Source organism: Salvelinus fontinalis, unplaced genomic scaffold, assembly GCF_029448725.1.
Source record: "Salvelinus fontinalis isolate EN_2023a unplaced genomic scaffold, ASM2944872v1 scaffold_0369, whole genome shotgun sequence".
Classification (NCBI taxonomy): Eukaryota; Metazoa; Chordata; class Actinopteri; order Salmoniformes; family Salmonidae; genus Salvelinus; species Salvelinus fontinalis.
Genome location: NW_026600578.1, coordinates 50101 through 67210, shown reverse-complemented (window position 1 = coordinate 67210; position 17110 = coordinate 50101). Strand labels below are relative to the sequence as shown.

Sequence of the window (17110 nt, the reverse complement as noted above, 5' to 3'; positions counted from 1 at the left end):
GAGAGAGGGAGGGGCGAGAGAGAGAGGTGAGAGAGAGGGAGGGGCGAGAGAGAGAGGTGAGAGAGAGGGAGGGGCGAGAGAGAGAGGAGGGGCACGAGAGAGAGAGGGAGAGGAGCGAGAGAGAGGGAGAGGAGCGAGAGAGAGAGGGAGAGGAGCGAGAGAGAGAGGGAGAGGAGCGAGAGGAGCGAGAGAGAGAGGGAGGGGAGCGAGAGAGAGAGGGAGGGGAGCGAGAGAGAGGGAGGGGCGAGAGAGAGAGGTGAGAGAGAGGGAGGGGCGAGAGAGAGAGGGAGGGGCGAGAGAGAGAGGGAGGGGCGAGAGAGGGAGGGAGGGGCGAGAGATACGAACAGAATAATGTCACCCGTCAGACAGCGTTAATCATATTGATTAACAAGAGGCTCCTCCCAGCTTCATATTGATTAACAAGAGGAGCCTCCCAGCTACATATTGATTAACAACAGGAGGAGCCTCCCAGCTTCATATTGATTAACAAGAGGAGGAGCCTCCCAGCTTCATATTGATTAACAAGAGGAGGAGCCTCCCAGCTTCATATTGATTAACAAGAGGAGGAGCCTCCCAGCTTCATATTGATTAACAAGAGGAGCCTCCCAGCTTCATATTGATTAACAAGAGGAGGAGCCTCCCAGCTTCATATTGATTAACAAGAGGAGGATCCTCCCAGCTTCATATTGATTAACAAGAGGAGGAGCCTCCCAGCTTCATATTGATTAACAAGAGGAGGAGCCTCCCAGCTTCATATTGATTAACAAGAGGAGGATCCTCCCAGCTTCATATTGATTAACAAGAGGAGGAGCCTCCCAGCTTCATATTGATTAACAAGAGGAGCCTCCCAGCTTCATATTGATTACCAAGAGGAGGATCCTCCCAGCTTCATATTGATTAACAAGAGGAGGAGCCTCCCAGCTTCATATTGATTAACAAGAGGAGGAGCCTCCCAGCTTCATATTGATTAACAAGAGGAGGAGCCTCCCAGCTTCATATTGATTAACAAGAGGAGGAGCCTCCCAGCTTCATATTGATTAACAAGAGGAGGATCCTCCCAGCTTCATATTGATTAACAAGAGGAGGAGCCTCCCAGCTTCATATTGATTAACAAGAGGAGCCTCCCAGCTTCATATTGATTACCAAGAGGAGGATCCTCCCAGCTTCATATTGATTAACAAGAGGAGGCGCCTCCCAGCTTCATATTGATTAACAAGAGGAGGAGCCTCCCAGCTTCATATTGATTAACAAGAGGCGGAGCCTCCCAGCTTCATATTGATTAACAAGAGGAGCCTCCCAGCTTCATATTGATTAACAAGAGGAGGATCCTCCCAGCTTCATATTGATTAACAAGAGGAGGATCCTCCCAGCTTCATATTGATTAACAAGAGGAGGAGCCTCCCAGCTTCATATTGATTAACAAGAGGAGGAGCCTCCCAGCTTCATATTGATTAACAAGAGGAGGAGCCTCCCAGCTTCATATTGATTAACAAGAGGAGGAGCCTCCCAGCTTCATATTGATTAACAAGAGGGGGAGCCTCCCAGCTTCATATTGATTACCAAGAGGGGGAGCCTCCCAGCTTCATATTGATTAACAAGAGGAGCCTCCCAGCTTCGTATTGATTAACAAGAGGCTCCTCCCAGCTTCATATTGATTAACAAGAGGAGCCTCCCAGCTTCATATTGATTAACAAGAGGAGGAGCCTCCCAGCTTCATATTGATTAACAAGAGGAGCCTCCCAGCTTCATATTGATTAACAAGAGGAGGATCCTCCCAGCTTCATATTGATTAACAAGAGGAGGATCCTCCCAGCTTCATATTGATTAACAAGAGGAGGTTCCTCCCAGCTTCATATTGATTAACAAGAGGAGGATCCTCCCAGCTTCATATTGATTAACAAGAGGAGGAGCCTCCCAGCTTCATATTGATTAACAAGAGGAGGAGCCTCCCAGCTTCATATTGATTAACAAGAGGAGGAGCCTCCCAGCTTCATATTGATTAACAAGAGGAGGAGCCTCCCAGCTTCATATTGATTAACAAGAGGAGGAGCCTCCCAGCTTCATATTGATTAACAAGAGGAGGAGCCTCCCAGCTTCACATTGATTAACAAGAGGAGGAGCCTCCCAACTTCATATTGATTAACAAGAGGAGGAGCCTCCCAGCTTCATATTGATTAACAAGAGGAGGAGCCTCCCAGCTTCATATTGATTAACAAGAGGAGGAGCCTCCCAGCTTCATATTGATTAACAAGAGGAGGAGCCTCCCAGCTTCATATTGATTAACAAGAGGAGGAGCCTCCCAGCTTCATATTGATTAACAAGAGGAGCCTCCCAGCTTCATATTGATTAACAAGAGGAGGAGCCTCCCAGCTTCATATTGATTAACAAGAGGAGGATCCTCCCAGCATCATATTGATTAACAAGAGGAGGAGCCTCCCAGCTTCATATTGATTAACAAGAGGAGGATCCTCCCAGCTTCATATTGATTAACAAGAGGAGCATCCCAGCTTCATATTGATTAACAAGAGGAGGAGCCCCCAGCTTCATATTGATTAACAAGAGGAGGAGCCTCCCAGCTTCATATTGATTAACAAGAGGAGGAGCCTCCCAGCTTCATATTGATTAACAAGAGGAGGAGCCTCCCAGCTTCATATTGATTAACAAGAGAATCCTCCCAGCTTCATATTGATTAACAAGAGGAGGAGCCTCCCAGCTTCATATTGATTAACAAGAGGAGCCTCCTAGCTTCATATTGATTAACAAGAGGAGGATCCTCCCAGCTTCATATTGATTAACAAGAGGAGGAGCCTCCCAGCTTCATATTGATTAACAAGAGGAGGAGCCTCCCAGCTTCATATTGATTAACAAGAGAAGGAGCCTCCCAGCTTCATATTGATTAACAAGAGGAGCCTCCCAGCTTCATATTGATTAACAAGAGGAGCCTCCCAGCTTCATATTGATTAACAAGAGGAGCCTCCCAGCTTCATATTGATTAACAAGAGGAGGATCCTCCCAGCTTCATATTGATTAACAAGAGGAGGATCCTCCCAGCTTCATATTGATTAACAAGAGGAGGATCCTCCCAGCTTCATATTGATTAACAAGAGGAGGAGCCTCCCAGCTTCATATTGATTAACAAGAGGAGCCTCCTAGCTTCATATTGATTAACAAGAGGAGGAGCCTCCCAGCTTCATATTGATTAACAAGAGGAGGAGCCTCCCAGCTTCATATTGATTAACAAGAGGAGCCTCCCAGCTTCATATTGATTAACAAGAGGAGGAGCCTCCCAGCTTCATATTGATTAACAAGAGGAGGAGCCTCCCAGCTTCATATTGATTAACAAGAGGAGGAGCCTCCCAGCTTCATATTGATTAACAAGAGGAGGAGCCTCCCAGCTTCATATTGATTAACAAGAGGAGGATCCTCCCAGCTTCATATTGATTAACAAGAGGAGGAGCCTCCCAGCTTCATATTGATTAACAAGAGGAGGAGCCTCCCAGCTTCATATTGATTAACAAGAGGAGGATCCTCCCAGCTTCATATTGATTAACAAGAGGAGGAGCCTCCCAGCTTCATATTGATTAACAAGAGGAGGAGCCTCCCAGCTTCATATTGATTAACAAGAGGAGCCTCCTAGCTTCATATTGATTAACAAGAGGAGGATCCTCCCAGCTTCATATTGATTAACAAGAGGAGGAGCCTCCCAGCTTCATATTGATTAACAAGAGGAGGAGCCTCCCAGCTTCATATTGATTAACAAGAGAAGGAGCCTCCCAGCTTCATATTGATTAACAAGAGGAGCCTCCCAGCTTCATATTGATTAACAAGAGGAGCCTCCCAGCTTCATATTGATTAACAAGAGGAGCCTCCCAGCTTCATATTGATTAACAAGAGGAGGATCCTCCCAGCTTCATATTGATTAACAAGAGGAGGATCCTCCCAGCTTCATATTGATTAACAAGAGGAGGATCCTCCCAGCTTCATATTGATTAACAAGAGGAGGAGCCTCCCAGCTTCATATTGATTAACAAGAGGAGCCTCCTAGCTTCATATTGATTAACAAGAGGAGGAGCCTCCCAGCTTCATATTGATTAACAAGAGGAGGAGCCTCCCAGCTTCATATTGATTAACAAGAGGAGCCTCCCAGCTTCATATTGATTAACAAGAGGAGGAGCCTCCCAGCTTCATATTGATTAACAAGAGGAGGAGCCTCCCAGCTTCATATTGATTAACAAGAGGAGGAGCCTCCCAGCTTCATATTGATTAACAAGAGGAGGAGCCTCCCAGCTTCATATTGATTAACAAGAGGAGGATCCTCCCAGCTTCATATTGATTAACAAGAGGAGGAGCCTCCCAGCTTCATATTGATTAACAAGAGGAGGATCCTCCCAGCTTCATATTGATTAACAAGAGGAGGAGCCTCCCAGCTTCATATTGATTAACAAGAGGAGGAGCCTCCCAGCTTCATATTGATTAACAAGAGGAGGAGCCTCCCAGCTTCATATTGATTAACAAGAGGAGCCTCCCAGCTTCATATTGATTAACAAGAGGAGCCTCCCAGCTTCATATTGATTAACAAGAGGAGCCTCCCAGCTTCATATTGATTAACAAGAGGAGGAGCCTCCCAGCTTCATATTGATTAACAAGAGGAGGAGCCTCCCAGCTTCATATTGATTAACAAGAGGAGGAGCCTCCCAGCTTCATATTGATTAACAAGAGAATCCTCCCAGCTTCATATTGATTAACAAGAGGAGGAGCCTCCCAGCTTCATATTGATTAACAAGAGGAGGAGCCTCCCAGCTTCATATTGATTAACAAGAGGAGGATCCTCCCAGCTTCATATTGATTAACAAGAGGAGGATCCTCCCAGCTTCATATTGATTAACAAGAGGAGCCTCCCAGCTTCATATTGATTAACAAGAGGAGGATCCTCCCAGCTTCATATTGATTAACAAGAGGAGGAGCCTCCCAATTTCATATTGATTAACAAGAGGAGGAGCCTCCCAGCTTCGTATTGATTAACAAGAGGAGGAGCCTCCCAGCTTCGTATTGATTAACAAGAGGAGCCTCCCAGCTTCATATTGATTAACAAGAGGAGGAGCCTCCCAGCTTCATATTGATTAACAAGAGGAGGATCCTCCCAGCTTCATATTGATTAACAAGAGGAGCCTCCCAGCTTCATATTGATTAACAAGAGGAGGAGCCTCCCAGCTTCATATTGATTAACAAGAGGAGGAGCCTCCCAGCTTCATATTGATTAACAAGAGGAGGATCCTCCCAGCTTCATATTGATTAACAAGAGGAGGAGCCTCCCAGCTTCATATTGATTAACAAGAGGAGGAGCCTCCCAGCTTCATATTGATTAACAAGAGGAGGATCCTCCCAGCTTCATATTGATTAACAAGAGGAGGAGCCTCCCAGCTTCATATTGATTAACAAGAGGAGGAGCCTCCCAGCTTCATATTGATTAACAAGAGGAGGAGCCTCCCAGGTTCATATTGATTAACAAGAGGAGGATCCTCCCAGCTTCATATTGATTAACAAGAGGAGGAGCCTCCCAGCTTCATATTGATTAACAAGAGGAGGAGCCTCCCAGCTTCATATTGATTAACAAGAGGAGGATCCTCCCAGCATCATATTGATTAACAAGAGGCGGATCCTCCCAGCATCATATTGATTAACAAGAGGAGGATCCTCCCAGCATCATATTGATTAACAAGAGGCGGATCCTCCCAGCATCATATTGATTAACAAGAGGAGGAGCCTCCCAGCTTCATATTGATTAACAAGAGGAGGACACTCCCAGCTTCGTATTGATTAACAAGAGAAGGATCCTCCCAGCTTCATATTGATTAACAAGAGAAGGATCCTCCCAGCTTCATATTGATTAACAAGAGGAGGATCCTCCCAGCTTCGTATTGATTAACAAGAGAAGGACCCTCCCAGCTTCGTATTGATTAACAAGAGAAGGATCCTCCCAGCTTCATATTGATTAACAAGAGGAGCCTCCCAGCTTCATATTGATTAACAAGAGGAGGAGCCTCCCAGCTTCATATTGATTAACAAGAGGAGCCTCCCAGCTTCATATTGATTAACAAGAGGAGCCTCCCAGCTTCATATTGATTAATAAGAGGAGGATCCTCCCAGCTTCATATAGCTATATTGTAAATGATGTTTAACAGGGTTCGTTACAGTAGTTGTTTGTTCAATAATACTGCAGCCTCCCAGCTTCATATTGCTATATTGTAAATGATGTTTAACAGGGTTCGTTACAGTAGTTGTATGTTAAATAATACTGCAGCCTCCCAGCTTCATATTGCTATATTGTAAATGATGTTTAACAGGGTTCGTTACAGTAGTTGTTTGTTCAATAATACTGCAGCCTCCCAGCTTCATATTGCTATATTGTAAATGATGTTTAACAGGGTTCGTTACAGTAGTTGTTTGTTCAATAATACTGCAGCCTCCCAGCTTCATATTGCTATATTGTAAATGATGTTTAACAGGGTTCGTTACAGTAGTTGTATGTTAAATAATACTGCAGCCTCCCAGCTTCATATTGCTATATTGTAAATGATGTTTAACAGGGTTCGTTACAGTAGTTGTTTGTTCAATAATACTGCAGCCTCCCAGCTTCATATTGCTATATTGTAAATGATGTTTAACAGGGTTCGTTACAGTAGTTGTTTGTTCAATAATACTGCAGCCTCCCAGCTTCATATTGCTATATTGTAAATGATGTTTAACAGGGTTCGTTACAGTAGTTGTTTGTTCAATAATACTGCAGCCTCCCAGCTTCATATTGCTATATTGTAAATGATGTTTAACAGGGTTCGTTACAGTAGTTGTATGTTCAATAATACTGCAGCCTCCCAGCTTCATATTGCTATATTGTAAATGATGTTTAACAGGGTTCGTTACAGTAGTTGTATGTTCAATAATACTGCAGCCTCCCAGCTTCATATTGCTATATTGTAAATGATGTTTAACAGGGTTCGTTACAGTAGTTGTTTGTTCAATAATACTGCAGCCTCCCAGCTTCATATTGCTATATTGTAAATGATGTTTAACAGGGTTCGTTACAGTAGTTGTTTGTTCAATAATACTGCAGCCTCCCAGCTTCATATAGCTATATTGTAAATGATGTTTAACAGGGTTCGTTACAGTAGTTGTTTGTTCAATAATACTGCAGCCTCCCAGCTTCATATTGCTATATTGTAAATGATGTTTAACAGGGTTCGTTACAGTAGTTGTTTGTTCAATAATACTGCAGCCTCCCAGCTTCATATTGCTATATTGTAAATGATGTTTAACAGGGTTCGTTACAGTAGTTGTTTGTTCAATAATACTGCAGCCTCCCAGCTTCATATTGCTATATTGTAAATGATGTTTAACAGGGTTCGTTACAGTAGTTGTATGTTCAATAATACTGCAGCCTCCCAGCTTCATATAGCTATATTGTAAATGATGTTTAACAGGGTTCGTTACAGTAGTTGTTTGTTCAATAATACTGCAGCCTCCCAGCTTCATATTGCTATATTGTAAATGATGTTTAACAGGGTTCGTTACAGTAGTTGTTTGTTCAATAATACTGCAGCCTCCCAGCTTCATATTGCTATATTGTAAATGATGTTTAACAGGGTTCGTTACAGTAGTTGTTTGTTCAATAATACTGCAGCCTCCCAGCTTCATATTGCTATATTGTAAATGATGTTTAACAGGGTTCGTTACAGTAGTTGTATGTTAAATAATACTGCAGCCTCCCAGCTTCATATTGCTATATTGTAAATGATGTTTAACAGGGTTCGTTACAGTAGTTGTATGTTCAATAATACTGTAGCCTCCCAGCTTCATATTGCTATATTGTAAATGATGTTTAACAGGGTTCGTTACAGTAGTTGTACGTTAAATAATACTGCAGCCTCCCAGCTTCATATTGCTATATTGTAAATGATGTTTAACAGGGTTCGTTACAGTAGTTGTTTGTTCAATAATACTGCAGCCTCCCAGCTTCATATTGCTATATTGTAAATGATGTTTAACAGGGTTCGTTACAGTAGTTGTTTGTTCAATAATACTGCAGCCTCCCAGCTTCATATTGCTATATTGTAAATGATGTTTAACAGGGTTCGTTACAGTAGTTGTTTGTTCAATAATACTGCAGCCTCCCAGCTTCATATTGCTATATTGTAAATGATGTTTAACAGGGTTCGTTACAGTAGTTGTATGTTCAATAATACTGCAGCCTCCCAGCTTCATATTGCTATATTGTAAATGATGTTTAACAGGGTTCGTTACAGTAGTTGTATGTTCAATAATACTGCAGCCTCCCAGCTTCATATTGCTATATTGTAAATGATGTTTAACAGGGTTCGTTACAGTAGTTGTATGTTCAATAATACTGCAGCCTCCCAGCTTCATATTGCTATATTGTAAATGATGTTTAACAGGGTTCGTTACAGTAGTTGTATGTTCAATAATACTGCAGCCTCCCAGCTTCATATTGCTATATTGTAATGATGTTTAACAGGGTTCGTTACAGTAGTTGTATGTTCAATAATACTGCAGCCTCCCAGCTTCATATTGCTATATTGTAAATGATGTTTAACAGGGTTCGTTACAGTAGTTGTATGTTCAATAATACTGCAGCCTCCCAGCTTCATATTGCTATATTGTAATGATGTTTAACAGGGTTCGTTACAGTAGTTGTATGTTCAATAATACTGCAGCCTCCCAGCTTCATATTGCTATATTGTAAATGATGTTTAACAGGGTTCGTTACAGTAGTTGTATGTTAAATAATACTGCAGCCTCCCAGCTTCATATTGCTATATTGTAAATGATGTTTAACAGGGTTCGTTACAGTAGTTGTATGTTCAATAATACTGCAGCCTCCCAGCTTCATATTGCTATATTGTAAATGATGTTTAACAGGGTTCGTTACAGTAGTTGTTTGTTCAATAATACTGCAGCCTCCCAGCTTCATATAGCTATATTGTAAATGATGTTTAACAGGGTTCGTTACAGTAGTTGTTTGTTCAATAATACTGCAGCCTCCCAGCTTCATATTGCTATATTGTAAATGATGTTTAACAGGGTTCGTTACAGTAGTTGTATGTTCAATAATACTGTAGCCTCCCAGCTTCATATTGCTATATTGTAAATGATGTTTAACAGGGTTCGTTACAGTAGTTGTATGTTCAATAATACTGCAGCCTTTCAGCTGTGAGACGATTGGCTTGGAGCGTTGCCTCTTTCAATTAGGCTCTAACATAAACTAACGTAACCGATAGTAACCGGTTATTGAGGGTCGAATCGTCGGCAGCAAAATTGACCAACATCTGCATCCCTAGTTAAAGGTCAGGGGTGAAAGGTTACCGCTAGTATGCTGACATCATCATCATCCGGCTGGTCAGGCACCAGGACAGGGTGAGAGGTCAGAGGTCAGGGGTTAAAGGTTACCTCTAGTATGCTGACATCATCATCATCTGGCTGGTCAGACACCAGGACAGGGTGAGAGGTCAGAGGTCAGGGGTTAAAGGTTACCTTTAGTATGCTATCATCATCATCTGGCTGGTCAGGCACCAGGACAGGGTGAGAGGTCAGAGGTCAGGGGTTAAAGGTTACCTCTAGTACGCTGACATCATCATCTGGCTGGTCAGGCACCAGGACAGGGTGAGAGGTCAGAGGTTAAAGGTTACCTCTGGTATGCTGACATCATCATCTGGCTGGTCAGACACCAGGACAGGATGAGAGGTCAGGGGTTAAAGGTTACCTCTAGTACGCTGACATCATCATCTGGCTGGTCAGGCACCAGGACAGGGTGAGAGGTCAGAGGTTAAAGGTTACCTCTAGTATGCTGACATCATCGTCAGGTTTGTCAGAAACCAGGACAGGGTGAGAGGTCAGAGGTCAGGGGTTATAGGTTACCTCTAGTATGCTGACATCATCGTCAGGGTCCAGAGTAACCGGCTCCTCGTCAGAGTCATCTGATATGGTGATGAAGTTCCTCCTGCGTTCCCGACGACCTACACACACACACACACACACACACACACAGTTAACTGTATAGCCTGTGTGTGCTCTTGCCTTGGCTTCAGAACCCTGTGTGTGCTGTTACCATGGCTTCAGAACCCTGTTTGTGCTGTTACCTTGGCTGCGGTGGATGTTGAAGCTGACCAGGTGGATGACGTCATCGTCGTCAGTTCTGTCCGCCATAGTCAATCACACTGCCTGAGTGACACGCTGCTCACAGACACACACTGACCAGCAACACTCGACACCATCCCCCTACACACACACACACACACACACACACACACACACACACACACACACACACACACACACACACACACACGGTTAATACCTTGTACTGCTCTGACAGGACCCATTATATACCCCAGCACCACCCCAACACACACGGTTAATACCTTGTACTGCTCTGACAGACAGGACCCATTATATACCCCAGCACCACCCCAACACATACTGATAGGACCCATTATATACCCCAGCACCACCCCAACACACACGGTTAATACCTTGTACTACTCTGACAGACAGGACCCATTATATACCCCAGCACCACCCCAACACACACGGTTAATACCTTGAACTGCTCTGACAGACAGGACCCATTATATACCCCAGCACCACCCCAACACAGACAGGACCTATTACATATACCAGCACCACCCCAACACACACGGCAGAGATGTCAAGGTCCAGGCAAAGTGTATGTAGAGAAACGTTTAATTCGATAGCTACTGCAATCAACTCCAAGCCTAACAGTAACTCGGCGGATGGGGTTGGTGTTCTGAACTTGGGCTGTCGGTTAGCTAGCTAGTATTTTGGGGGGGTCGACAAAAACTTTGAACTCAATTCTAAAACTTTTTTTTGTAGCCAACTTAGGTAGCTAGTTACTGAGTTGACGATAGTAGAAAATGAGGAATGTAGTTAACGTTAGACGAGGGTGTGTTTGTATGACTGTATGACTAACGTTACTAACTAGTAAGTTAGCCTTTAACTTTCATGAGCCGAGTGGACAACTCTAGCTAACTAGCGTTAGTTAACTAACGTTGGCAAAACAAGTTCCACAGGGAAAGTTGTCAGTCTCGAGTTGGAAGTTTATCAAAAGGTGTTAGCGACCCAACTAGTTAACTACATCAACTTTAACTAACTAACGTTAGTACTAACCTTAAGTTAGTTAACATTCATGTAGCACCACATACGTATTTTTGATTGCACCCGTAACGTTACAGAGACAGCTAACGTTAGCTAGCTAACTAACTACTGTACTGTTATAGGTAGTCACTAACGTCAGTCAACTATATAATACTTTACTAGCTAACGTTAGCAAACAGAAGTTATGTTAAAGAAACGTCGATGACAACCATGTCAGTTAATAAAACAAGACAAAAACACATTTTTTCTATATGCTGTTGAGGTTGTCACTTTACCTGAGTGCTCACTGGCGGAGTTGGCTGTGATTTCTCATGTTTGTTGCACTTTCTGTTCAGTTGTAATCTGTTTGGGCTAACCTAGCTTGCTAACGAGAGACAAATATTGCTACCCGCTTATACTTCAAATTAGCTAGTTATCCAGTTATATATGTAATAAGCTAGCTATGTAATAATTAACAACGCTATATGTCGTTAAATCTCACAACTCGGATGTTATTGAATGTCCCAAACAAAAATCACACTTAGCTCTAATTCAAATATTTGGATAACAACGAACATAACCGGAAATCGAAACAACCTACCAAAACAAGACTAACTACGTCACATTCACAGACATCAGCGCCGCAATCTGGGGGGTGTAGTTCTATCAGATCATTTTTGTAGTTTAGTCAATTATTAAAGATATTGGCATGTGTTCGAGAACATCAAACCCGTAATATATCACGGGTGAATTGTGACTGACTGATCTACAAATATTAAGGAGTAGTTATTTGAAGATGCAAGGTGATTTACATTTACATTTAAGTCATTTAGCAGACGCTCTTATCCAGAGCGACTTACAAATTGGAAAGTTCATACATATTCATCCTGGTCCCCCTGTGGGAATTGAACCCACAACCCTGGCGTTGCAAGCGCCATGCTCTACCAACTGAGCCACAGTTGATCAGTCAGTCGGCGGGCCGCCTGCACTGTCAGCTGCAATGTCGAACAAGCCCAATGGGCGCTCTCCTCTGCCCAGACGTTGTTGAAGCATGCCAGATCTTACAATGCCAAGGGTAGGTATATTACATATAATCTAACCACACACCCTCGACAACTACTGTGATTATTATTATTTGACCCTGCTGGTCATCTATGAACATTTGAACATCTTGGCCATGTTCTGTTATAATCTCCACCCGGCACAGCCAGAAGAGGACTGGCCACCCATCAGAGCCTGGTTCCTCTCTAGGTTTCTTCCTAGGTTTTGGCCTTTCTAGGGAGTTTTTCCTAGCCACCGTGCTTCTACCCCTGCATTGCTGTTTGGGGTTTTAGGCTGGGTGTCTGTACAGCACTTTGAGATATCAGCTGATGTACGAAGGGCTTGCCAAGGAGGGTTCTGAAGCCAAGGTAACAGCACAAGCAGGGTTCTGTACAAAATTTATATAAATACATTTGATTTGATAATGGCCGTGTTCGAGAGGATCAAAACCGGAAATGTAATCATTTTGTAAAATTGTGACTGACTGATCGACAGATAATAACGAGTGTTATTTATGATTCAAGGTGATTTGTAGATCAGGCAGTAGGCAGTCGCCTGCAGTCGTTTTGATGCTCTTGAACACAAGCCATATGTTATAGCAATCTGGTAGCCGGCTCTACTACACCGGCTCTGATGCTCGTCGGATGTGACAGGGCTTGCAAACTATTACGGACTACAAAGGGAAACCCAGCCGCGAGCTGCCCAGTGACGCAAGCCTACCAGACAGGCTAAATATCTTTTATGCTCGCTTCGAGGCAAGCAACACTGAAGCATGCATGAGAGCACCAGCTGTTCCGGACGACTGTGTGATAACGCTCTCCGTTGCCGATCTGAGCAAGACCTTTAAACAGGTCAACATTCAGAAGGCCACGGGGCCAGACGGATTACCAGGACGTGTACTCAGAGCATGCGCAGACCAACCATAGTCCCTGTGCCCAAAGAAAGCGAAGATAACCTGCCTAAATGACACCCCGTAGCACTCACGTCTGTAGCCATGAAATGCTTTGAAAGGTTGGTCATGGCTCACATCAACACCATCATCCCAGAAACCCTAGACCCACTCCAATTCGCATACCGCCCCAACAGATCCACAGATGACGCAATCTCAATTGCACTCCACACTGCCCTTTCCCACCTGGACAAAAGGAACACCTATGTGAGAGTGCTGTTCATTGACTACAGCTCAGCGTTCAACACCATAGTGCCCTCAAAGCTCATCACTAAGCTAAGGACCCTGGGACTAAACACCTCCCTCTGCAACTGGATCCTGGACTTCCTGACGTGCCGCCCCCAGATGGTAACAGTAGGCAACAACACATCTGCCACGCTGATCCTCAACACGGGGGCCCCTCAGGTGTGCTTGCTCAGTCCCCTCCTGTACTCCCTGTTCACCCACGACTGCACGGCCAAGCACGACTCCAACACCATCACATTCTGCACCTGCAACCCCCTATATATATCGTTATTTTACTGCTGCTCTTTAATTACTTGTTACTTTTATTTCTTATTCTTATCCATATTTTTTTCAACTGCATTGTTGGTTAGGGGCTCGTAAGTAAACATTTAACTGTAAGGACTACTACACCTGTTGTATTCAACATTTCACTGTGAGGTCTATTACACCTGTTGTATTCAGCATTTCACTGTCAGGTCTACTACACCTGTTGTATTCAGCATTTCACTGTAAGGTCTACTACACCTGTTGTATTCAGCATTTCACTGTGAGGTCTACTACACCTGTTGTATTCGGCATTTCACTGTAAGGTCTACTACACCTGTTGTATTCAGCATTTCACTGTGAGGTCTACTACACCTGTTGTATTCAGCATTTCACTGTAAGGTCTACTACACCTGTTGTATTCAGCATTTCACTGTGAGGTCTACTACACCTGTTGTATTCAGCATTTCACTGTGAGGTCTACTACACCTGTTGTATTCAGCATTTCACTGTGAGGTCTACTACACCTGTTGTATTCAGCATTTCACTGTGAGGTCTACTACACCTGTTGTATTCGGCATTTCACTGTAAGGTCTACTACACCTGTTGTATTCAGCATTTCACTGTGAGGTCTACTACACCTGTTGTATTCAGCATTTCACTGTGAGGTCTACTACACCTGTTGTATTCAGCATTTCACTGTGAGGTCTACTACACCTGTTGTATTCAGCATTTCACTGTGAGGTCTACTACACCTGTTGTATTCAGCATTTCACTGTAATGTCTACTACACCTGTTGTATTCAGCATTTCACTGTAAGGTCTACTACACCTGTTGTATTCAGCATTTCACTGTAAGGTCTACTACACCTGTTGTATTCAGCATTTCACTGTAAGGTCTACTACACCTGTTGTATTCAGCATTTCACTGTAAGGTCTACTACACCTGTTGTATTCAGCATTTCACTGTGAGGTCTACTACACCTGTTGTATTCAGCATTTCACTGTAAGGTCTACTACACCTGTTGTATTCAGCATTTCACTGGAAGGTCTAAGGTAAGGTCTGTAAGGTCATGTGACTAATAAAATTTGATTTGATTTGAACATGATTACAATTTTTCTCAAATGATAATTATTTTTGTGCATATCCTTTTTTCTGTGTACTACAGTATTGACTTTTCCCAGTGAACTTTGACCTATTGTTGGAATCCCGTATCTAAACAGCTCAGTGTGATTACACATTAGCATTCAGCCAGACACAACTGACCTTCTGGTATAGTGCAGTCAGTGTCAACAACAAAAGCTGGAAAAAAAACAGAAATTTGTATATGAACAAAACATTTCCTGGGTTGCCATGGTGAAAAAACATCTAAACATTTTAACCAGTAGGGCTCACTACACGACAAAACATTTTATTTTGGAGGTATTGGCCAATTTACTGACACAATAACTAGGGTTTTGAAGCATGAATTAAATGTTACTACCTTTTGCAGACATGCAATAGAGTTGTGATGTCCCATTAAAAACAGTATTAACAGTGGTCCTAGAACAGAGCCCTGTGGCACCCCCTTCTGGACAGGATTAACAGTGGTCCTAGAACAGAGCCCTGTGGCACCCCCTTCTGGACAGTATTAACAGTGGTCCTAGAACAGAGCCCTGTGGCACCCCCTTCTGGACAGTATTAACAGTGGTCCTAGAACAGAGCCCTGTGGCACCCCCTTCTGGACAGTATTAACAGTGGTCCTAGAACAGAGCCCTGTGGCACCCCCTTCTGGACAGGATTAACAGTGGTCCTAGAACAGAGCCCTGTGGCACCCCCTTCTGGACAGTATTAACAGTGGTCCTAGAACAGAGCCCTGTGGCACCCCCTTCTGGACAGTATTAACAGTGGTCCTAGAACAGAGCCCTGTGGCACCCCCTTCTGGACAGGATTAACAGTGGTCCTAGAACAGAGCCCTGTGGCACCCCCTTCTGGACAGTATTAACAGTGGTCCTAGAACAGAGCCCTGTGGCACCCCCTTCTGGACAGTATTAACAGTGGTCCTAGAACAGAGCCCTGTGGCACCCCCTTCTGGACAGTATTAACAGTGGTCCTAGAACAGAGCCCTGTGGCACCCCCTTCTGGACAGGATTAACAGTGGTCCTAGAACAGAGCCCTGTGGCACCCCCTTCTGGACAGTATTAACAGTGGTCCTAGAACAGAGCCCTGTGGCACCCCCTTCTGGACAGTATTAACAGTGGTCCTAGAACAGAGCCCTGTGGCACCCCCTTCTGGACAGTATTAACAGTGGTCCTAGAACAGAGCCCTGTGGCACCCCCTTCTGGACAGTATTAACAGTGGTCCTAGAACAGAGCCCTGTGGCACCCCCTTCTGGACAGTATTAACAGTGGTCCTAGAACAGAGCCCTGTGGCACCCCCTTCTGGACAGTATTAACAGTGGTCCTAGAACAGAGCCCTGTGGCACCCCCTTCTAGATAGTATTAACAGTGGTCCTAGGGCCTCCCGGGTGGCGCAGTGGTCTAGAGCACTGCATCGCAGTGCTATGCTGCGCCACCAGAGTCTGGGTTCGCGCCCAGACTCTGGCGCAGCCGGCCGCGACCGGGAGGTCCGTGGGGCGACGCACAATTGGCTTAGCGTCGTCCGGGTTAGGGAGGGTTTGGCCGGTAGGGATATCCTTGTCTCATCGCGCTCCAGCGACTCCTGTGGCGGGCCGGGCGCAGTGCGCGCTAACCGAGGGGGGCGGGTGCACGGTGTTTCCTCCGACACATTGGTGCGGCTGGCTTCCGGGTTGGAGGCGCGCTGTGTTAAGAAGCAGTGCGGCTTGGTTGGGTTGTGCTTCGGAGGACGCATGACTTTCAACCTTCGTCTCTCCCGAGCCCGTACGGGAGTTGTAGCGATGAGACAAGATAGTAATTACTAGCGATTGGATACCACGAAAATTGGGGAGAAAAGGGGATAAAAATTTAAAAATATAAAAAATATAAAAAAAATTATAAAAAAACAGTGGTCCTAGAACAGAGCCCTGTGGCACCCCCTTCTGGACAGTATTAACAGTGGTCCTAGAACAGAGCCCTGTGGCACCCCCTTCTGGATAGTATTAACAGTGGTCCTAGAACAGAGCCCTGTGGCACCCCCTTCTGGACAGTATACAACAGTGGTCCTAGAACAGAGCCCTGTGGCACCCCCTTCTGGACAGTATTAACAGTGGTCCTAGAACAGAGCCCTGTGGCACCCCCTTCTGGACAGTATTAACAGTGGTCCTAGAACAGAGCCCTGTGGCACCCCCTTCTGGACAGTATACAACAGTGGTCCTAGAACAGAGCCCTGTGGCACCCCCTTCTAGACAGCCTACAACAGTGGTCCTAGAACAGAGCCCTGTGGCACCCCCTTCTAGACAGCCTACAACAGTGGTCCTAGAACAGAGCCCTGTGGCACCCCCTTTTAGACAGTATTAACAGTGGTCCT

General features: G+C 44.5%; 1 protein-coding gene across 3 annotated transcripts in view; it reads right to left on the bottom strand.

Annotated features, from left to right (window-relative positions):
* Nucleotides 1-11665, bottom strand: part of LOC129845796 (arginine-glutamic acid dipeptide repeats protein-like) — a 94349-nt gene extending 82684 nt beyond the window's left edge. For all 3 annotated transcript variants that reach the window (XM_055913713.1, XM_055913716.1, XM_055913714.1), the window contains exons 1-3: nt 11463-11665; nt 10152-10290; nt 9931-10028 (exon numbers count right to left, since the gene is read on the bottom strand). In XM_055913713.1, coding sequence (XP_055769688.1) covers nt 9931-10028; nt 10152-10218 — 165 coding nt within the window. In that variant the 5' untranslated portion in view covers nt 10219-10290; nt 11463-11665. The remainder of the gene's footprint in view (nt 1-9930; nt 10029-10151; nt 10291-11462) is intronic.
* Between the last annotated feature and the right edge of the window lie 5445 nt (nt 11666-17110).